General features: G+C 40.1%; 11 protein-coding genes and 1 non-coding gene across 12 annotated transcripts; 5 read left to right on the top strand and 7 right to left on the bottom strand.

Moving 5' to 3' along the window:
* Window positions 1-143: 143 nt before the first annotated feature.
* Window positions 144-2,290, bottom strand: lcf1 (long-chain-fatty-acid-CoA ligase Lcf1; the record flags this gene model as incomplete). The annotated part of the gene is made up of 2 exons (XM_056181921.1): window positions 144-2,152; window positions 2,272-2,290. 2 exons carry the CDS (start codon window positions 2,288-2,290, stop codon window positions 144-146), a joined length of 2,028 nt encoding a protein of 675 aa, XP_056037438.1.
* A 518-nt stretch (window positions 2,291-2,808) lies between these two features.
* mtr10 (karyopherin/importin-beta family nuclear import receptor Mtr10) lies at window positions 2,809-5,735 on the bottom strand (the record flags this gene model as incomplete). The annotated part of the gene is made up of 2 exons (XM_056181920.1): window positions 2,809-5,580; window positions 5,637-5,735. 2 exons carry the CDS (start codon window positions 5,733-5,735, stop codon window positions 2,809-2,811), a joined length of 2,871 nt encoding a protein of 956 aa, XP_056037563.1.
* A 1,182-nt stretch (window positions 5,736-6,917) lies between these two features.
* On the top strand, window positions 6,918-7,628 carry sme1 (Sm snRNP core protein Sme1; the record flags this gene model as incomplete). The annotated part of the gene is made up of 4 exons (XM_056181919.1): window positions 6,918-6,956; window positions 7,004-7,093; window positions 7,207-7,282; window positions 7,579-7,628. 4 exons carry the CDS (start codon window positions 6,918-6,920, stop codon window positions 7,626-7,628), a joined length of 255 nt encoding a protein of 84 aa, XP_056037564.1.
* Window positions 7,625-8,392, bottom strand: rpa34 (DNA-directed RNA polymerase I complex subunit Rpa34; the record flags this gene model as incomplete). The annotated part of the gene is made up of 1 exon (XM_056181918.1): window positions 7,625-8,392. The coding sequence occupies one exon, from the start codon at window positions 8,390-8,392 to the stop codon at window positions 7,625-7,627; it is 768 nt and encodes a 255-aa protein (XP_056037553.1).
* Window positions 8,393-8,871: 479 nt separating this feature from the next.
* Window positions 8,872-9,497, bottom strand: trs20 (TRAPP I,II and III complex subunit Trs20; the record flags this gene model as incomplete). Its single annotated transcript, XM_056181917.1, has 4 exons — window positions 8,872-9,050; window positions 9,164-9,225; window positions 9,273-9,355; window positions 9,405-9,497. 4 exons carry the CDS (start codon window positions 9,495-9,497, stop codon window positions 8,872-8,874), a joined length of 417 nt encoding a protein of 138 aa, XP_056037554.1.
* A 539-nt stretch (window positions 9,498-10,036) lies between these two features.
* On the bottom strand, window positions 10,037-10,992 carry mrt4 (mRNA turnover and ribosome assembly protein Mrt4; the record flags this gene model as incomplete). The annotated part of the gene is made up of 2 exons (XM_056181916.1): window positions 10,037-10,657; window positions 10,876-10,992. The coding sequence occupies 2 exons, from the start codon at window positions 10,990-10,992 to the stop codon at window positions 10,037-10,039; spliced, it is 738 nt and encodes a 245-aa protein (XP_056037555.1).
* Window positions 10,993-11,264: 272 nt separating this feature from the next.
* On the top strand, window positions 11,265-12,496 carry end3 (actin cortical patch component End3; the record flags this gene model as incomplete). Its single annotated transcript, XM_056181915.1, has 3 exons — window positions 11,265-11,412; window positions 11,487-11,563; window positions 11,609-12,496. The coding sequence occupies 3 exons, from the start codon at window positions 11,265-11,267 to the stop codon at window positions 12,494-12,496; spliced, it is 1,113 nt and encodes a 370-aa protein (XP_056037556.1).
* Window positions 12,497-12,814: 318 nt separating this feature from the next.
* Window positions 12,815-13,294, bottom strand: fis1 (mitochondrial fission protein Fis1; the record flags this gene model as incomplete). Its single annotated transcript, XM_056181914.1, has 1 exon — window positions 12,815-13,294. One exon carries the CDS (start codon window positions 13,292-13,294, stop codon window positions 12,815-12,817), a length of 480 nt encoding a protein of 159 aa, XP_056037557.1.
* Window positions 13,295-13,948: 654 nt separating this feature from the next.
* Window positions 13,949-14,439, top strand: pfd1 (prefoldin subunit Pfd1; the record flags this gene model as incomplete). Its single annotated transcript, XM_056181913.1, has 3 exons — window positions 13,949-13,957; window positions 14,014-14,180; window positions 14,277-14,439. 3 exons carry the CDS (start codon window positions 13,949-13,951, stop codon window positions 14,437-14,439), a joined length of 339 nt encoding a protein of 112 aa, XP_056038661.1.
* Window positions 14,440-14,669: 230 nt separating this feature from the next.
* Window positions 14,670-14,764, top strand: snosnR60_Z15. Its single transcript, XR_008803697.1, has one exon. It is a non-coding gene; the product is annotated as a small nucleolar RNA Z15 (small nucleolar RNA).
* Window positions 14,765-15,165: 401 nt separating this feature from the next.
* scr1 (DNA-binding transcription repressor Scr1) lies at window positions 15,166-16,971 on the bottom strand (the record flags this gene model as incomplete). Its single annotated transcript, XM_056181912.1, has 1 exon — window positions 15,166-16,971. One exon carries the CDS (start codon window positions 16,969-16,971, stop codon window positions 15,166-15,168), a length of 1,806 nt encoding a protein of 601 aa, XP_056037559.1.
* Window positions 16,972-20,014: 3,043 nt separating this feature from the next.
* Window positions 20,015-21,478, top strand: clg1 (cyclin-like protein involved in autophagy Clg1; the record flags this gene model as incomplete). Its single annotated transcript, XM_056181911.1, has 1 exon — window positions 20,015-21,478. The coding sequence occupies one exon, from the start codon at window positions 20,015-20,017 to the stop codon at window positions 21,476-21,478; it is 1,464 nt and encodes a 487-aa protein (XP_056037560.1).
* Between the last annotated feature and the right edge of the window lie 456 nt (window positions 21,479-21,934).

Here is a 21,934-nt window from a genome sequence, read left to right as displayed (position 1 = left end):
AAAGAAGAAAAATTGATAAATATGCCTAATATCTTAAAAAGTTCATCACCTTGTACTGACAAACTGTCCATTATAAACATTAACGTTCATCCATACAACGTCCCGAAAATAATCATAACATTTGCTCATCAAAAAATCAACGTTTACTCAGCATACGCTTCATTAACATCCTTGCTGAAGTGTTCTACGATTTTACGACGTTGAAGCTTTTGAGCAGCTGTAACCAAACCATTTTCTGAAGTAAATTCAATAGGAACAAGGACGACGTTTTGAAGAAGTTCAATGTTGGAAAAACGATGAGAACGTCCAATTTTCAAAAGATCTTCCAGAACCATATGACGCACCTTCTTGTTTTTACAAACACTCTCCCAAGAGGTGCTGTCGTCAACGCCTGCTTTTTCCACGGCCAACTTGTGAACAGCGGCTTCGTTAGGCACAATAACGGCAATAGGTTTGACCTTCGATTGGTCAGCGTAGACGCAAATGTTAGCAACAAGAGAGCTCGAACGGTATCGAGATTCCAACTTCTCCAAGGCAATATATTCACCGTTTTGGGTCTTGACAAGATTCTTTTTACGGTCGATAATTCTTAATAATCCATGAGGAGTCAATTCTCCAACATCACCCGTCATGAACCAGCCGTCCTCGCTGAAACTCTCCTTATTTTCTTGCTTACGATTCAAGTAACCCTGTGTCAAAGAAGGTCCACGAAGTAAAATCTCACCACGAGGAGGATTGGAGTTTGTATAGTAAGAACCTTCTTCACAATCAATTAATTTCAGTTCCGTGCAAGGTAAAATGACACCGGCAGAGTCATCAATGTTGAAGGTAGAAGGCGTTTCGATCATTGCAGCGGCACTAACCTCGGTCAAACCATATCCGATCAAAACTGGGCAAAGAACGACACTCAAAAATTGCTTTGTATCGGGAGACAAGGCTGAACCACCCGACAACACGTAACGTAAGCGACCACCAGTACCGGCACTGCGGATTTTATTAAAGACAGCGGCATCAAAGAAAGAACTGCCAGGAATTCCATGGCGCATCATACGAATCTTGGCGTGGTAAGCAGCCCAGAAAACAGACCTCTTGACAGAGGAAGCAGCACCCAACTTGCTGGTTATACCCTTACGGACCATCTCCCAAACTGCAGGGACTCCCACCATAATCGTAGGTTTGAAAGAAAGTATATCACCATGACAGTTTCTGCAGCTCGCATCCGTCAGGGTACGAACACCGGCATAGCCAATGGTACCACCCCAAGCCAAGCATAAATTTTCAAACGCAAACTCTAGAATGTGTGCCAATGGAAGATATGCCAAAAGATAGTCTCGAGAAGTAACTTCTGGAATGACCTTGCAGACACCTGTTACCAAAGCTACCATGTTTTTATGTGTCAACAATACACCCTTAGGGAGGCCAGTACTACCAGAAGTATACATAGTACAACAAAGGTCTTCAGGGGAAGGAGGTTCAGGAGCAGCAGGTTCCGAAGCAGACTCAAGTTCCTCATAGGAGATTAACTTAATGTCTGAGCGAGATTGCTTTAGTGCTTCAATGTCTTCAGGATTAGCTTCACCACGGTAGATAATGTAGTGTAAGTTGACTTCCTTCAAAGGATTGACAAGGCTCTTCAAATGATTGGCTTCGGTATAGATTGCCTGCACACCGGTTTCACGTAAAGAATGCAAAAGACCTTCCTCACCCAAAGTTTCATAAGCTGTAATAATCGACATAGACTGAGACATAGCGGCATGAGCCATCATGAACCAACAAGCGGTAGTAGAAGCATAAAGTTCCAACTTGTCACCTGCTTTCAAACCAAGTTTACGCAACCCACCAGCAAGGCGCATGGTCTTTTCATAGAATTGGTTGAAGCTAAGGTATTTGTAGTCAGAAAGCTCAAAATACGACCACTTCTTTGGGATTTCTGTCTTTTCATTGTTTACAACCTTCGTAATCATCTTCTCTTCCACATGCTCCTTAACTAGATCTCGATAACCTACAGCATGCTTGTCTCCATAGCGTTTGACTGCATTTGCTAAAAGATCATACAAGGTTCTTGTTTCGTTGTCCAAAACAGTAGGAAGTTCCTTCGTGGCATTTACATTCCGAACAATTCCTGTTTCATGAGCTTTCGCCTCAGAGACAGCTACAATTTTTAGTTAATTGTTTATTTCATAAACACAATTTCATAAACACAGAACTGACGTAACATGGGTATCCACGTTAATCAAGTGCTTGTTTATGACTCGATTTTTAGTTACTTACATTTTCCTTGAACTTTCATTGTCGATAAAAGTTGGATTTAGAACCTTTTCACTCAAAAAGCACAAAGGTTTCTCTTTTGCTGGTTTTAGCTGTTTGTTGTTGGTAGGTTTTCGAATGACTTCATATAATGATTATGAGGTCCATTTTTATCTCACGGTGGATGTATGTTGGTACTGTCCTGGGGAGGGAACCTGCAAATCCTTACGTAAGATACGACTCAAATATTTAGCGAAAGGATATTCCTATACGTTAATAAACAAACCATTCGTTTTGACAAATTGATGAATTGTACCGTTTTTCACTTTGAAATTGAACGATAATTTACTTGCTTTTTTCTGATTTCTTGTTTTTGTATTGAAATATGCGTTTACAAAATGTCCAATGTACTTCTTTGACAAACCACAGCAGGAAATAAGGTTAATAAAAACCAATCCATCTATCCACTCATACCATATCATTAATTATTGAGTACTTGTTTTTCCTTTCTTTCTTTGCTTGTTTCTAATAATGTAAATTTTATCGTTTCTTGAAAAGAAGCTAAGATGACAATGCGATGCCTTTTGATCGCGGTGAAAGTACCCTTCTGCGGTACATAGACGTCCAGTCTTGTAGGTGTGCACGCAAACGAGGCATTTCAGAAGATGCGCAATGCTGGGAAAATGTTTCCAAAAACTTGAGCTTCTCCTCTTGGCCAATTGTGTCTTGTGGAAGTTGATCCAGTACACTCGACAAGTATTGAATGCAAAAACTAGCATTCTCCATGCATATCAAACGAATTAAAGGAATTAAAACCGCAGAAGCATCCGAAACGTTGTTACGGGGGAAAATGAACGCCATTCCGTTAAATAAAATGCTAAACATCTGTTGCGAATTATTCAGCACCAGCAAACGTAATTTTTTTAATAGTGTTTCTGAAACCGGCTCAGAAAGAGTATAAGGAGGAGTCCTTAAAGCAAACGAAACGAGATCTTGTAAATAAACCAACACACTGCAAAGAGATTCGTCTTGGTTTACTTGCAAACAAACTAATGATGCATGAATCAAAGGTTCCAGCATATCGCTCATGAATACCCGCTGAGGATTTGCCAACAGCGCATCCATCATAAACCGGAAGAAATCATCAATCACATCGGGGATTTCTTTCGGTGACTTTTTCGTCATATAGTAAAACATGTTAGTGCATTGTCTTTCTACAAAGCCCCAAACAGACACTTGGGTTTGCTCATCCGTTTCAGTTAAGCCAAACTCCCGGACGCATGCTCCACTGACCCATAGAAAACAGCCAAACTGCGTACTCTCAAACCCTTTCACTAGCGTTTCTGCAATTGAAGGCAGCAAAACTAGAGCTTTTTCTCGGAACGTCATAATCACATTCTTCAAAAGCTTGCAAATACGCTCACAAATCAATGGGCTAGGAATTGTATCCAGAGTTCTCGCCACGACTGGCCATATGTCTAAACAAAGTTGAATGGTAGGATGAATCTCATGTGAGGAACTCAAAGGATAGACAATTGAAAAGAAGATTATAAGTATATCAATTTCATCAGCCAGCGCTTCCATCTCTCGTTCTGTGTGCCCTGTCTTTGTTTGACTCAACACAATTTTCTGCAAAGAAGGAGCAATGAAACTATGCACTGACTGATAGGTATTTGTGATAGGTTGAATAGCAGCAATATGTGCCAGACCCTCGGCAATCTCGAGAACAGATTGAGAATCCAACGCTTCTCTCATGCTGAGGTAAAAAGTATGTAACTGTGGAAGATGATTTACGAGATGCTCACGGCAGTCAGAACAGAAATGCTTCATTGCTTGTGCAGCAGCACTTTGAACTTCTTTACATGGAATTTGAAATCCCTCTGCAATATAATTCAGTTGCATCTCCAAGTACTCAGGATGCTGTGCAGTCCATTCAGTGTATCTTCCTACAAACAAAATTGCAGCGTAACGTACTTTATTGTTTTCAGGAAGCTTGGAAAGGAACCTTAGCAAATGGATTATAACCTTTTCTTCATCATTCGGTACCATACGTCCCATAGCACGTAAAGCAAATAAAGGGGCTTCAATATCCTGCCAAAAGTATGGCAGACCTGACTCCTTTGCATCCAAAGTTTCCAAAAGTTTTGTAGAAACCTTTAGCAAACAAGGAGTTACTCCTGCAACAGCGCAGCAATCTTTCAACACGTCGCCCATTTCATGGCGGAAAGCACGAAACCGGTCCTCAGATTCACGATCATCAAAGAAAACCTCAGCTTGGGCCATTTGGTCGTTGAGGGGTTGATTATCTGCTCGTGGATAATGCAAATGGCTAACCACGATACCAACCATCTCTAAAAAGAGTGGGGCATAGATTATACGGGCTTGAGTGTACGCTTCTAATTCCAGCATTTGTTTCATATCCCACCAGAAGGCAAAAGTGAATTTGATGGCTTCTAATTCTTCGTCGTTTGCACATATTTGCACAATAGATTCTACCAAGGGTAGAAATTCATTAGGCATTCGGGCCATTAAGACCACCCAAGATTCTCCTGCCTCAGTGAAGAGTCGCCCAATTGCACGAAAGACATCTGGGTCGTCTTTTTGCGCGATAATTTTTGGACGAAATTCTAGTAAACGGGGATAAAGCATCATAATCATATCCATGGATTCATCCACTTCCCTTGTTTCGTTTAAGACAGCACAGAGAAACTCGACTGCATCGTCAATGAGCATATCATCATCCAAAGATCGAAATGCGAGTTCAATCAACGGGGATGAGAGTACTTTTTCTAGAGGAATTTCGCGAAGCCAGGATGTCAAACTAGTCAATACGAGGTTCAGATCAACATTAGAGGATCCGCCAGCATATACATTGCTGTTTACATATTGTAGTAGTAACTCTAGTACGGCGGGCCCATTATCCCGCAATAATTCGTCTATACGAGTGCAAAGTTCTTCCCAAGTCAAAGATGTTTTTCGTGGATCAGCTGCTTCTTCCGGCAAAACTGACAAAAATTGTAGGATGCAGCGACCTGTTGGGTCATGACTGCTGCACGCTTGGAAGACATCGTTAATCACATTGTGCCATTCAGTCATATGCAAAGCAATTGCGGCCATGCAGACTGCAAATGAGATCAACAATGGTCTTGGGCTATCCTTTGAAGAAATGAAAAGTTGCAACATACTATCTCGCAATTCAGCATGAACAGATTTTGGCAGCTGATGAAAATCGTATACAATCTTCTGTCGCAGCGTTTGTGCAGCAAAGAGTTTTGATTCAATGCTACTGTCAACCGTATTCAAAATCTGGAAACATATTTGCCATGCAGCAGCCTATAATTCAAAATGCTTGTTAACAATGTTTTATATAATAGTTATTCAACTCTTACACTTTTCTGAAATTCTTCCAAATAGGAGTTCGCTTCTAACTTTTGATTGCGATCGACGCTCGCATAGAGGGTGGTTAAAGCATTATGTAACTCTTCCATGAGGCATGTATCCTGTCCAACAAGCAAAAACGCTTCTGATAAACTATTTTGGTTGATTCCATTTACAAAAACGCGTTCTAGTTATTTACCTTACTACGTCGGTGGATAGCGAGTATGTTAGGGAACACAAGAGACAATTACGAACTAAAAGAAATTCACTAACCTGTAAATAAACTTGGGAAAGCAAAAACACTGAAAGGTTTTAATTGTTTACTGGTCTAAATTGTTAAAAACCTTGGAAATAAGTGTCTACAAATAAAGCATTGTACGATGACTTTGTTTGTTTTCCGAATAAACGAACCTGCATACTCCCTTTTGCTTAATTAACCTTCTAGCATTCTAGCAGAGAAGTAAAAAAAAAAAAAGCTATGAAAGCACCCCAAGTTATCGTTCTTCTAGCATTTTTACTTTCGATACTTGCATTGTGGGTAATTATGATCGATGTAGGTAGTGTGCCAAGAGAATGAGCTTGTCCGTTCAAAGGCTTCTAAAGCTTTCTCACTAATTAGATGAAAGTAATGTATTTCAGACTCTGCTTCCCCATGAGTAAGTTTTAGTGGATACATTCTTGGTCGATTTGACACCCATTATGTCTTTAGTTTCATCAGCAAAGGATTCCTTTTTGAGCATCATACTTCATAATAGGTTATTTTAGCATAGAGAGAAATATCGAATGCATATTATTATTCATTCGGTTTCTGCAAGCGGTAAACAGTACCCTTGTCAAAATCCAATTAGCTTCAAAAAGTCGGGTGGACCGTAGCAAAGCTAGCGAAGAATTCATTTCATTGATTTGTTCAATGAATTAGGTTCCAATTTATACGAACACTCATAATCCGACATATGGTATGAGTATGTACTAACAGCTGGAAACTTTTCGGACAAACTGCGTTTGTAAGAAATTTGTATTGCATAGTCTTTTGAGGATTGTTCAACCTTGAGCAATTTGTCTTCCTCCTTTGGAAAATTCATATGGAGGAACACCTAGAATAGCAGCGCACAATAAAACCATGATGATCATAAATTATGCGACTCTTTCTCTTCATTTAATAAATAATTATTTTCCTAAAAGTGTTCCGCGCCATTTGGTGTTTGCCAGAGAAACTACTTGCGCACTACCATTACCTTAAAGACGCAGGTACTTTTACATTTTCGGGTTTACAGGGAAAATTTTTATCAAAAATGTCGGGACGTGTTCAAAAGGTTATGATTCCCCCTATTGTACGTGCAAAGAAATATCGATTTGGTTGTCTAACAGCGGTTTCCAGAATTTTGTATTCAAGTTATTACAGCAACATACTCCAGTAGAAATATGGCTTTTTGAACAAGTAGACTTACGAATTGAAGGACAAATTCGGGTATGAATAGCATCGATGTTTGGAGAAAGCGCGTTTCTTGCTGAATTCTCCAGTGAGCATATCGAGCAATTGTCTGCCAAAAGTTTTAGTTACTCTTTACTAACCTATTCTAGGGATTCGATGAATTTATGAATATTATTTTAGATGATGCTGTTCAAATTGATACAAAACAGAATCGACGTGAAATAGGTAAGTTTTGCAGTGTGGTTTCGGGATTCGTGTGGAAGGGAAAGCCATTTGGCTAAGAATCAAAAGAGAAAGATATTGAACCTATAACAAAGCTATAATGGCAACTTATCCTCCCGATATGATTCTTGCAACAATTCGTTGTGTATATAATCTAGAGACTTCATGGCAACGCGAACGTTCTGATGGATATCATTTACTAATTTATACCTACAATGCTTCCCACATTCATAATCCCACTGAAACCCAGAATTTATTGATTAATTAATGAATGCAATTAACTAACACTAAACGTCAAGGTCGAATTTTACTCAAAGGTGACAATATTACACTTATTCGAGCAATCTAATTCTTTTCCTTTTTACTTGACTTTTTGTGTTTTTTCTTCTTGTCTTTTTCCTTATCCTCATTTCCCTTTTCCTTTTTATCTCGTGATCTCTTTTTACTTTCGGATCGCTCCTCCTTTTGTTCTTCCGTAGATTGCTGTTCAATACTTGTAGGTTCCTCAGCACTTGTAGAAGGAGCTGTCTCTTCAGTAGATGATTTAGTGTATACAGCTCCAATAGGTCGGAAATGCTGTTTTAAATTCTTGACCTGGGGGATCTTTCCATCAGCAATATCGGCTGCTTGATCCTTTTCTTTGGAATTTCCATTCAAAACAATTCTAGGTGTCTCTGAGACGACAAAGCCTGTTCTTATTTCACTGGCAGAGTACGTCCCCTTTTCATCAGGCACAAACATACGTACGGCGCCAAGAGATTCTTGGCGTATCTGAAAAGATTCTGCAGTAGACGAACTTGCAGCTATTGAAGGCTTTCCTCCCAAGTTCATTTCTGTTATATCTTCAAATGCCATGTCAGGAGGTAAACGAACCAAAAATACGCCGGACTCGTTATCTAATCCTTCCTTTGTCACAACAGCTTCTCCTTCAGCACGAACATAATCGTTTAAAGTACTTGAATCATCGTCTCCAGAAGACTTGGGTTGATTTCCTTCCTTGCTATTTTTTCCACCCGAAACGTCAGGAGAATGAGAAGGAACTTCCTCCGCACTGGACACTTGTGATTCCTCCTCAGAGCTGTGGTCGCTCACCAATTCACTTAATTTCGCCATGTCCAGTCAAGTGGTGGTGACTCTTGTGAAATTTGTAAAGCTTGGAATTGTGGTTTCGTGAAACATTTTCGGGTCACGCCAAGTAACGATCATAAGGTAACAAGAAGTAAACAGTTTTTGTATGCTAATGTAAAAAGTTGAGGAAAAGCTTTTGAAAGATGATAAGCATACATATAGTTTTTGATAAATCATAAAAATGTTTGCCGATTCGCGGTGTGAGCAGTGGCTCCTTAAAAAAGAACTTCTGTAAGCGTTTACTACATTCTCAGTTAAGACTATGAATCTGAAAGTTTTAGCAAGTACTAATCTAACTACTATATCAAGTTGATAATTTTAAATTGTTATAAGTCTCTATGCAGTCGGTATCTCGAGTAATCACTATGAAATACATCGCAGTGTATCGTCTTATTCGCCAACAAGTTCATATTTAAAGGAATCTTTTCCCTAAGCAAGATTATTAAAGGAGTAAGGAGTCATATTTACAGGAGCTTTCGGGCGAGCGACCGAACTTTCAAGTCAAAGGCTTGTGACTTGATGGGTTCATTAGGTTGATAGAAAGGATTCATAATCGTCTTGATATATAGCTCATGAATTTCTTGAAAAAAGGTTTTTATACCATCAGAGCTTTGTGCGTGATGAAGAAGCATAAACTTCATATCTAGACCCAAAAGTTAATTGTCGGCACCAATTTTGTCTACCTTTATTTTCTCCATCAATTCTTGCAATGATTTGAGAAAAAACAGAAAGGAAGAAAATAAAAAAAAAACTTACTGGACGGAGTAATATAGGCGGAAACGTACAACTCATGAAATTGGTCAATAGACCTGACATAACTGAAACGTTCCATTAGAGGGTGATCATCTTGTAAAATAACACTTACAATGCATTACTAGTCCATTGAACTTGTTCTACAATGTCTAAACTTGCATGCACTATAAATTGATTCAAGTGCGCACCCAAGCTCTAGTTTGAAGAGTTAATCATCAATAATTATTTCTCGAACTCAATTTACCTTGCCTTGCTTATCATTTCCTCCTGCCATCTCCAATTCGTACACCGGATTGTCCTTTGTTCCTATTATGGCTACATAGGCTGCCATGTTCATGTTATCGTTGGTAAAGGAAAGCGCATAGATTGATGAGGTCTAAATCTTGAATGATCAGTCCAGTTTTTGTCTCTTACACAGTTAAAGCAGAAGTAACAGATTTATTTGATTGCTTTTGTTAAGCACCAAATTTACAATGTTCTACTAATATGAATTTTTCAAGTTCACTTTTACGGCCAAATACATTCACCATTGAAAACGACTTCATCTCTAATTATTCAAAAATACCATTCAATCAAATACCTTAATATCCCGAGAAATTATATAGTCTAGCCTAGGACAGCTCTTGTAAATAAGTAAAGCACTTGCATTCTACGACAGACTATTTGCCTATCCAAACTTTTTTTTTTTTTTCTTTCTTTCCATAAATCCAATTTTTCCTAAATTAAATTGCCAAAAACATTTTGCTGAATTTATATCCCAAATGAGTAAGCTTGATGCCAAAATAACCCATCAGTGCAAACGCCCTTGGTGAAAAAAGGATCCACGAAATCCACCTGTATTTTTCGATAGATAAAAAAGAAAAGAAAATAATACTTTTATTGCATGTCCATGTCTTTGCTATTACCAGAACCTTGTTCGTTTTCAAATACTTGTACAGAAGCGTTCTTCTTAGCATACATACCCAATAATTTGACCTTAAACTCAGCGGCTGTGATACCAAACAACTTCAATAGACGGGTTTGACGGCTATCAAGCTCTTGTCCTTCTGTGCAAAGGGTGAAATCGGCAAGCAAAGTAACGACACCATTTTTCAATATAGTAGGCATACCCATTTGACGTACTTGGGGCTCCAAGGTATGAGCCAAAGGGATATCGTCTTCTACTGGGATTTGTCCACCTCTAGAGTATACAGGGCCAGCAGGAATGACATGAGTGAAAGGAGCAACTGTACCAGCACGAGCGAAATCATTTTGGACAAAGGACTCAAAATAACCAGTTACATCTTCAGGTTTGTTATTGGTGAAGAGCAAACCGACGGTTCCGTGAAGGAGTTTAGAAAGCTGGCTAACATTCTCAGCATGTTCCTCTTCAGCAGTGTATCCCAATGCTTTTCCCATAACCTTTGTTTTACCCATATATATACGGCTATCCTTCCAGTCATCGCGGACACGCTTCAAGTAAGTGTTACGCATATTAGCGACATCGAATACCCACATCTAATGAAAGTTAGCATCAGTTCTTCTCTTCATGATACAAAGACTCAAAAGCGCTGTTTCTGAGGAACTTCTGCAAATATAATTTTTTTTTATATTGCGACGACCTATTTTTCCTTCCACACACTTCCTTTTGCTAATTATAGTCATTTAAGGTCCCATGAAAACAGACTAGATAAATTTTCATTCTCGTTCGTCTTTGATCCTTGGTGTTTACTTACATATTCAAACTTGTCTAAAGATTCTTGAATGCCACCATACAGCATTGCTTTGCCTTCATGACCTTTTTTTTCGGTCTGTGAAAGGGTAACGACCTTTGACCTCCGTGATCTGGGCATTTTCTGGTATTCGTCCAAATAAGCTGGTATTGGCAGAGGTGAAACTTTTCGCACCCATGAATTTTACACTTCTTTCTTTTTCGTAAAAAGGCTACCTGCCCCACCCTTACCCATAACCTCGGAAGGACCGACCGCATCGGTACTGCCACGGAGAACCCGAAAGTAAACAAAACCGTGAAGTTAAATCAAATTCCTTTTACTTTATTTTTCAAAGAAAATCAGTTGAAGTATTATTCTACCATTTTTACTGAAGTGAAATTCTACTCTTATAGATGGATCCTAAGGAAAAGAATAAGTTTTGGGAAATATTCCGCAGCCTACGTCCAGAAGGCGGTTATGTTTCAGGAGAAAAGGCTTACGGCGTCCTTCGAAGTAGTCGGCTTGACAATGAAAAGCTAGCAAAGCTTTGGGATCTGGTCGGTAGGTATTGCTTAGGTGAATTGCACTTCACAAACATTTACAACACAAAGGGCTAACGGTTTATTTTATTTAAGATATTGATGATGATGGACAATTAGACTTTGATGAATTTTGCATTGCTATGAAGATTATCTTTAACATTATCAACGGGGTACATTTCATAAAACGAAGCGATTGATGTTGCTAACAGTGCTAGATATATAAGGATGTTCCCTCAAATATTCCAGAAGAGCTGGTTCCTCCTTCCAAGCAGCATTTAGTGGCTGCTCGTGAAGCCCTCAAAGGAAGCGGCGATGCACAAATTGGTTCAGAAGATTCAGAAGATCCAGAAGACAGTATCTTGAAAGACGGATTCGACTGGTATATGGCGCCTTCTGATCGAATGCGCTATTCCGATGTATATAGCTCACACTGTGACAAGTATGGCGCCGTTTTGTACAATGCTTTTGCTCCCGTTTACGATCATTTGGGAATTCCTCGCTCACAAATTCAGAAAGCATGGGACATGGTAAATCCTCAAAAATCTGAAACCATTGACAAAGATCAATGTCTCGTATTCTTACACCTTCTCACTCAGCGTTCCCAAGGGTTTCGAATCCCCAATGAAGTTCCTTTTGGTCTTCGGGCAAGTTTTAAGAAAGGAAATATAGACTACAATCTCCATGCTAATGATCCTTCACATACTATGCGAGAATCACAGACCGTAAGTTCTCCGTCGACTACCCAGTGTCCTAGAAGTGATATGGAGGCTCCAAAAGACGTACGAGACTCTGACTGGGAAATCGTTGGGCTACGGAACGAACTATCTACTTTAGACAATAGAATTGAATCTTTACAGAGAGAGGTGGATGAGAGCAGCCTTGCCAAAGGCCGTTCTGATCTTGTAAGAAGAGATTTGTTAAAACTTTTAGACTATAAGCAAGGAGTGCTTACCAACCTCAAGGCTGGAGGTTTTCGTCCCGACTATTCAATGGTTGAGCGCAATTTGGAGAAATTGGAGCAACACATTGTTATTTTACAACAACAGTTAGAGGGAAAGAACAGAGATATAAAGTTCATAGAAGACACACTACGAGGACGCTAGCGCTTTCATACGTGGATTTCTGTTTTCCTTTGTAAAGAAATTAGACGATTGCTTACACGTTTTCATTGATAAAGATTTTATGTATACGATTCAGGGATGTAAGTTTAGCGTTTTGTTAAGTTGGAAGCTTTATATCAACTTATTAAAAAACTTCTAATTTGTTTCATCCATAACTTGGGAAAAAAAGTCGTATATGAGAAAAAAATTTGCACCAACACAAACTTGACTATACGGATATTATTTTAGTGACAGAGAGGTAGGGATTCATTAAAAGAACAGAAAAAGGAATCATAAGCGTTGATACGCAATTCGTAAGCACTATCGTCGTCTGGAAAATATACGCTTGGAAGCCCAACCAACCAATGCGGCAGCTGAAACAACTGCACCTGCTACAACGGCCATCCCAATGTATCCTTCTGTTGTGACGGCATTATACAACAAAGACTTCAGCTTCAACGCTTGGGAGTTTGAAGGATCCTTGGCAAGAAGCATGTTCAGGTACCGACGAGATTCTTCGTATTGCTTTATCTTATACTGTGTTAGTGCAATGTAGTATAAAGCCTCCAGGCGACGCTCAGGGAAGTCTCTGTAGACAGTGCAGAACAAAGTAAGACCTTGTTGAACCTGCTGAAGATTTTCCGAGCAAACGAGAGCCCATGCTAAGTTAAATTTGGTTTGTAATGTTATCAAAGGATGTTCTGAGTCATACTGTTCTTTGATTTGCAAGAATTCCTCAACAGGAACGGCCTTTTGAATTGCGGAAGGTTCGGGCAAATGGATGCTCGTTTGTCCACTCATACTTGGGCAAAGAATACGAAAAGCCTTTAAAAACCTAGGAGAAGGAGGTTGTTTGTAAAAATCAAGGTAACCTACTTTACTCGAATGTAGTACGGGAAACCAAAGTTGTGGTTCCAAGGATGATGGGACGAGAAAAACCCTTTTTGAATGTGTTATGAAAGAAAGAAAAAGCTAAAACACCTGGGTATAATAGGAGAAAACGCAAATTTAGAAACTTCAAAAATGTATATTGATATTTGAGCAATAATTAGGTTGACGGCAAGATTTCTTTCAGATTATCGATCCAATTGTACAATTTATTTTTTTCCTTCAATTAAAATACTTTCAATTTATTTTTACTTTTTGCCTGAATATGCAGAAGCCAAGTTTTCCTTCCTCTCTTATGTATAAATCCATCTTTGCGCTGCGCTTTGTCTTTATAATGAATATGGAAATGTACCACAAGCTCCCTAAACTACCAGTTACTGACAAGTATAGGTTGTTTCCCTGCTAGTTCCTTCTACAAGAAACAAACCATAAAGGAGCATTTGGGATTGTTTTAACGTTTTTATTTGATTTCTTTTTGTTTATTCCTGATTCTTCACCGGTCCAAAGACGCCAATTTTCACTTTTTTGTTTTTGTGAATAAATCTTCAAATTATATCGTTTTCGACAATGGAACAGGTAAGAAAACTCTCGTAAATTAAAGAATAGTTTTTGTTGCTAACAAAACACACAAGCTGGCAGCTCAGATTCAAGAGAAGGCCGTGGACTCGCAAAAACAATTGCGATCGATTTTGATGCAAGTAACGGCGAAAGAACGCTCTTTAAGAATTAAGGAACTGGCAAAGAAAGAATTAAATGTCGTCGGAAAAGATGCTGCTGTCTATGGTGGTGTTGGAAAAATGTATGTTCTCCCTGTTTTTGTTGACAGATATCACAAAGACCAACAGGCTCTTTACTTATTTTGCTTGTTCTATTAATACTAATTATCTTGCTACAGGTTTATTCGTACAGATTTAGACTCAGTTCGCAAAACCATAGACGAAGAAATTAGCAGCTTACTTGGAGACATTGACTCTTTACGAAAGAAAAAAGACTACCACGAAACTACTGCAGTGAATGCCAATTCTCATCTTCAAAAAATGAAAGAATCTGTCATTTAATAAGCGTGTCCGACTTTATTCTATTGTTTGCGCTCTTGGATTCTCGTTTCCTTCATAAATTACTTTCGCGTCGCGTCTTGCGCGTCATGCCAAAACAAACGTTGTGACTGTTTCTTTCATTCCTATACAAGTGTTCAAAATTGATTTGAATAGCTCTAATTACTTTATGAACAGGTATGTCGTTTTAAAGTTTTGCAAACAGAAGCTGGTTTTTTACTTCCCTTTTGCGAAAAAATTCTTTGATGAATCGAATATGCATAGTTCACGCTGAGCTTACTATGCTGATACATAATTCACTGATTTGCACGTCAGTCTGAGAATTTAGATCGGCTTCTCTTGCTTTTCTTCCTTCTTTTTCTTAAACGCTAACATTTGTTTTAGACGAAAAATATTGTTTTAGAGTTTGTAAATATTCATGTAAATGAAAACTTATATTAAAGAAATATACATTATGAAAACATATGGAGTTAAGAGTGACATCGTACCATAAGCATTTCAAATTAAAGAAATTATAATCAACGCTACGGCTACAAATACCAAAGGAATAAACACCCTGCTGACAGTCAGATTAAAATCGACAAACACCCTGTTCATTATAGACATGTAAATACATATAAAAATAAAAGCACAAAAATAAAGTATAAAAGATAATAAAAACACAAAACTGTAGATAACAATTTCCCGGTATCTTTGATTTTCATAGCGAGTATTGACATTATAGGATCTCTACTGCTTTGTAAGAGGCGTTAATGGTCCTATAGAAAATGCGGGTGGCATAGTATAGGATGATTTAGCAGAAGAAGCAGACGCGGGTGATGGCGGAGAAGCAGACAGCAAATTATTTACACTCAAACGGGAGGAGGACGAAATTTTGCGTATTCGACGATTCGAAGAAATGCGCACGGGTCCAACATTCGAAGCATTGGATGGTTTCGCGCCTGTACTCGCGCTCGACATGCCACTCAAAGAAACAGAAGACGGGGTCCGAGATACAGCGGCCGAAGAAGGAGTCGAGGAAGACAGGGAATTTGGATCACACTCCAAAGGAGGAATTACGGGAGGTTGGGAAGGACGAAGAGAAAGAGATCGGATAGAAGGTAACTGAACAAAAGAGGCCTCGGAGTCTGTCGGTCTCAATTTTGGAGAATGAGCAGGAGTCATTATAGGGGTTACATCGGGGGTAGGGCTAAAGCTTCTGATTGAAAACGTAGGACTACTTGGAGCAGTGCTACACGGAGAACCGGGTCTTGAGCGGCGTTGATAACGAGAATAAGCGAAATCAGAGCCGCTGAAGGGTTCTTCTTCTCCATTTCCATAAACACCTGGACGAGAATAAGGGGCATGATTATAATGGGCGTATCTCAGGGAAGGAGGAGCATGTGTACTAGGCACAAAACTATACATTGAATGTAGGGAAGTGCTGCTGCTCGACCTGGGCGGTAAATAGGGTGTGTGCGAAGAAGCTCCGGAATAGAAGGAAGCATTGTGTTGCTTCGACGGAAAACCATTTGCAAAAGACCGGTTCACGGGAAGACCGGTGTGATTTGGAGACGACTCGGAAGAAGATGGAGGCGGATTTCCCGGAGGATTTGAATTTGAAACTTTGCTGGGAGAAGTGAGGCTGGATAGCGGTGGCAAGGAGGCTGAGGAAGGATCTGATATCTGTTGCTTGGGAGACGTACTATGCACAGCATTTGATGGTGGAGCAGCAGCCAAATCGAGTTGATTCGCGGCGGCAGAAGCCAACAAGTACATTTCGTTCATAGAGGACAAATTTGTGTCGGACTCTGATTTTTGAGGGTAACCTGGAAGCGCCGAGGGGGGCGCAGGAGCGTTGGGACAATTGGCTCGAAGGGAATCAAAAGCAGAAGGCTGAAGCTGACTATAAACAGGAGCGCCAACTGGCTGGTGGGTAGTATTGTACGTGGGAACGAAGGCTTGTTGAGGTTGAGTAGAAGCGGAAGAAGAAACAGGGAAGGGATAAGGGAAAGCGACGGGGACGGTGGGGACGGGATTGTTGACAGAAGCATAAGTAACACCAACGTGAGGAATTGAAGGATTATAAGTTTGGGCGTTGGATAAAGGTACACCGGGGAGATTGTTGGAAGAATTATAAGGAGTGGTGGAAGAAGGATCATGGGGGTGATGGAAGGAGGAAGCAGGTTCGAAAGCCTTTGCATTTGCGGAATTGGCCAATACATTATTTCTGCGGGAGCTTCCATTGGTGTGAATGCGAGCATGGCGGGTCAATTCGTCGCTTCTAGAAAAGCGCTTTAAACAGCCGGGGAAAGTGCAGGCATGAGGTTTTTCACCAGTGTGGGTACGAATGTGACGGGTTTGATGTTCCAAGCGATAAAAAGCTTTCGAGCAAAGAGGGCATTTGTAAGGGCGAGGAGCGTCAGGGTTTTTCACATTTGTGCGGGCAGCCTTGTTGAAGTTGGTGTTGGAAGAGACTGGATGAGAATTGGGGGAAGACGACGATGTAGGAACGCTGGTCGACTCAATGGTAGTATCGGCGGAAAAATTGGGCATGATAAGAATTGAAATCGACGTAGAAAAGGAAAATTACAACAAAAAAATAAAGACACGGAACCAGTTAATAAATTAACGAATGAGGAAAGAGGTAAGAGCAGGAAGAAAAGCGAACCAAAGGATAGAAAAGCAAGCACAATTGGAACGTTGATACGAATCAAACAAGATGCAGCGCAAAGAGAAGACGGAGAAAAGGATTTAAGAAAACGTCTATAGAAAGAAGAAAAAGGTCAAAAATAGAAATATAATAATAACGAAAAAGGGAAGAGAGAAAAAGAACACCAAAAGGAAACGATGGAGATGGAGATGGATTAAATAATAAAGAACCAACAAAATAGGAATAAAAAAGGTGAAAACGTACGACAAGCAAACGACAAGCAAAAAAAAAAAAAAAAAAAAGAAGAAGAATCCGATGAAAAGAGCTATAGGTGGCTTGTCAAAAGGAAATCAATACGCGAGAAAAAAAAAAATACCAACGACGCCGACACGTAAAAGAAAAATAAAGAGAATTGAAAAACGTTTTGCGGAAGTGAGTAGAATACAGCAAGCACACGCGACAAAACAAATCGAACCGACGAAAAGAATCTAAAGCGTTTCCCACTATACGTGTAGAATTAGAAAAAGAATAGAGAAAAAAAAAAGAAAAAAAGAAATAAGAAATCAAGACAAAGAAGATGTCGATACGTTTATGCTTCGTCTTGTCTTGTCTTGTTTACAAAAATTTTCCACTGGGTAGTGGTGGTAGTAGTAGTCGTAGTAGGAGTATGAATAGAAGTAGCAGTACAAGTAGCAGTAGAAAGAACGACCAGACCACACTACTGTGTCAAAAAACTCGAATAGCACGACGAGAAACAGAAAGAAGAAGGAAACAAAAAAAGATAATCCTTGAACAAGATGCTTAGCGAAAAAAATTCCTTCTTGTGAGGATTCTCATCCGTAAACTGTTTGTAAGCCCAATGTTGTAAATGTTTGGAAAAAAAGAGTCGTCGGGGAAACGATTCTCTTTTATATGAGAGAATTAGGCTACGTAGATACTTGGGGACACCTAAATGGATAAGAAACAAAAGTGGGTAAAAGCGGAGAAGCAATTAGGCTTTAGGCAGAACGATGGGTCTTTTTGAGTGGCGATTCCTTAGCAAAATCCCATAGAGCAAAAGAGGACAAGGAAGGATAGGGTGGGATAGAGTGAGCGGTGATAAAGGAAATAAGAAGGTGCCTAGTCAGTACGGTAATCATACCCAGGTGGAAGGAAGGTAGTTAGTTATAGATGGAAGAAGGGTGTGGTTCAAGGAGGATGGATGCCGATGGGGAAGAGTGAGGATTTCAAATAGTAAAAAGGTGTGTGATTGAATAACAAACAGAATGAGAATATCTATTAGATTCATGTCATAGCATTCGTATCTATTGTGTCTATTCAAGTGACCTTTTTTCAACCTTTAACTTTTCACTTGCAGCCTTCAACCCAGCACTTGTCTCCTCTCTCATCTCTCCTCTCTCTTGGCTCACCAACAAATTACGCACAATGCTCGAGTTTGCAATTCCGTTTACAGTGCTCGACTGCATCGCGAGAGTCTTAGCCACAATTGCCGATGTCGGGGGGAATCATGATACGTCATCAGGCTGAAGGAATGATGAAAGGAGGAGTCTTGAACTTTGGTTTGCTCGGGTGTTCGTGACAGGCAACCCTAAACGAATGGAAGCGCCGAGATAAACAGACCTCGGTAGAAGCGAGCGGTAGGAGCGAGCACAAGGCACAAGGCTCAAGTTCTGAGTTCTGAGTTCTGAGTTCTGAGCGGAGGTGAATGGAGTGGAGTGTAGACGGAAGAGGGAGTAGAGGAGCAGTTGTTTGTGGAATTGACAAGGAATCGTCGACGTTTTATTGACTTTTTTATCGACATGTTTTCCCAAAGTGTTTTCATCGTTGATTCTTTATTGTTTCATTTTCACTCTTATCATTCTACTCTCTTTCGTGTTGCTGTTCTCCGTGTTGCTGCTCCGACTGCACTCCACTGATAGGTACCGCAGTATGCACCGCCTTGCTATCTCCTCGAGCGAGTCCCTTCGATGATGCTGTTGTTTATTTACATTTCCAACCCAAGCAAAAACAATGCAGCAATAGCCTTCTTCCTCCTGGCTCCAACTTGTACCCAATCGCCTTTTTTTAGGTCGCTTTTGTGGATTTTTGGGATTGTTCCCACCTCTTTTTTTTTCTGCTTCCGTCCTCACAGGACTCTATGCAGCGGTTTCATCCATTGAACTCGTTTCATCCATTCTGAGCACTTTTACAATTTTGCTTGCTCGCCTTTTTCCCTCATCTACTTGTTTTCTCTGCTATCTTTTCTTTTGTATTCCTCTCTACTACTTTGGTACTCTTTCTTTTGACACTTGCTCTACCCTTTTTTGCTTGTCTCTCTGTGCCGTGCTGTGCTGTGCTTTTCTTTTCAGCACCTCTCAAAACAAGGAATTCTGTTTGCTTCTCTCTCTCTCTCTCTCTCTCTCTCTCTTTTTCTCTTTTTCTCTCTCTGTCCATTTGTTTTCCTTGCTTTCCTCTGACAAAACATCCTCCTTCTTCGCTTCTTTTCACTCTAATTCACAAGCGAACTTCTCTTCTAGGATCGCGTCCTCAGCAAACTCTCACACTCGCTGCCTTGCGTTATTTGTAATCTCTTAGTTTTTCGGATTTTTTTATTCGAAATATTCGATTTTCATATTCCATTGCTGGTACGCGCCTTTTTTTCCTGCGCACAACCAACAACTCAAAAACTCTTTTCTTGGAAGGTTTCTTCATTTTTCCTTCTGTTTAAGTAGATTTTTGCTACAGTCGAGCTTTTTATTAAGCCTCGTCTTATTTGCAAGCGGAACAAGCATTTCTAAGTCGGGATTTGTAAAGATAGTGTGTGGAAGTGTGTTTCATCCATTTGTTTCCGAATTTCAAGATCCTTTTGTTTTCTTTTTTCTTCTTCTTCAAGCGCTTTTTGCCTTGCTGTTATTCTTCTATTGTCCCCTTTTTTTTTTCATCTTTGAAAACACTCTTGATTCGAAAATGGCTTTCTCTTACCAGCACACTGATCGCCCGCAAGCCCCGCCTTCTGCGGCTGCCCCCGGCTTTGGTATGTTTGCCCCCGTTTTGTCTAGCAACAATGCAAACTCCGCTGCATCGGTTGCTGCGCTGTTGAGCCATACTCCCATGTACGGACTTGGCCAGCGTCGTCCGTCCTTTTTGCCTGGCGTTTCCGTGCCCGATTCGTTTCCAGGTAAGTCGGGCATTTCCATCCCTTCTTCTACCTCAAACTCCCACCATATCCGTACTTCTTCTAACCAAAACAATGGTGTTTCTGGCTCTTCTGCTGCCCCTTTTCTTTCTCAACAACGCCTTCAACAACGTTTTCCTCCTCCCGCTCCCACCGCCCCTTCTAATTACTATTGGCCTTCTTACCAACAATCCGTCCCTGCTGCAGGTCAATCTCAACGTTATCTAGCTCCCGAGAAGTATCCTTTGGCTTATCATCCTTCTGCCCAAAATCCTGCTCTCGGGAACCCCATGATGTTGAACCCTTCTGGTCAAGTTTCATATTCCTCTTTAATCCCTGGATCCCGTGGGACCTCTTATTATGATTCTTTGCCAAATGTCGGTCCCATGAATTGCCATGCCTCTGTTCCTCCTCAGGCTAGCAATCCCGCTGCTTCAGCGAACGTCCCTGCAACCATGGGCAACTGCTATGACCCAAATGTCTGCAATGTTGCTCCTCCTGCAGGACAACGCATCTCTCCTCAATACCAAGCTGGAAGCAATGCCATGGACCAAGATGACCTAAGTAATACGGGCGGCGTCTCTGCCAATTTGGATTACAAGATGGATCAAATGGTTGAATATCTTTCTATTATGACTTGCAAGCTCTACGCGAGATTCCTTAATAATGCTAGAATGCATTCCCTGGCTACTTCTTTACCTAATTTAGTCTTTTCTTTCCGTAAGTTCGTTTTGCAAGTCTTAACTTCAACCCGTCTTCCTCGCGCCTCTTGCTTGTTGGCCTTGTCCTATATATCTGATCGCTTGGATGCTGCTTCCCAGTCTTCCGAGTTTCTTAACCAGTGGACAAAGGAGACTCCCTTCTTCCAAATTTGTGCATTGCTTACAAGTGCTTTAATCTTGGCAAACAAGTATTTGGATGACAACACTTTTACCAACCAATCCTGGTCTCAAGTTACTGGTTTTAGAACCCAACTACTCAACAAATTTGAACAGGACTGGCTTGTAAGCATGTCTTGGAACTTAAACCCCGGGTCTCGTGGTCATAAGGCTTGGGAGTGGTGGAGTGCTTCCTATGCGTTGTTTACTTCTTCCAATAATGGCAACATCAATCATCATCATGATCAATCTCAAGGCCCTGATCAATTCAATACGAACTCATCGCCAGTAAATCGTACTTGCTCGGATTACAATTATTACTATCCCTATTCGCAAGTGGGATACTTTCCAATGTACACCCGCTATGCTATGACATAAATCCGTCACCGGGTTGAGAGCACATGATGCTTTATATTTTCTCTTTTTTATACTTTTTTCCCGTTGTTGCCCTTGGTGGGTTGAGTAATTGAAAGACGTTCAGTTTTTCCTTGTTCTTTCGAGCTAGTTTTATACAGAAAGAAAAAAAAAACCAAAAAAATTGAAAAACTAAAATTGGTAAAAAAATCTTTATATCAGTATTAGTTACTTGTTGGACTTTTGTTTTGTTCCTATTGGTTTATTATGAGCACCTTTTTAATTGAAATCCAAACACAGGCTTAACCGTTTTCATTCGATATAGATTTTTGCGATATACTGATGCTTTATATACGTTATCTGTCAAAGCTCAGGTGCTCGATGAAAATTCACTACAATTTTCTTATATTTTTTATAGTATCGTGAAGCAAACGTGTTTGTTTTAGCTGACGAGCTAGCTACCTTGCGCAAACTGTTTTG

Source organism: Schizosaccharomyces osmophilus, chromosome 2, assembly GCF_027921745.1.
Source record: "Schizosaccharomyces osmophilus chromosome 2, complete sequence".
Classification (NCBI taxonomy): Eukaryota; Fungi; Ascomycota; class Schizosaccharomycetes; order Schizosaccharomycetales; family Schizosaccharomycetaceae; genus Schizosaccharomyces; species Schizosaccharomyces osmophilus.
This window is presented reverse-complemented; position numbering and strand designations above follow the sequence as displayed.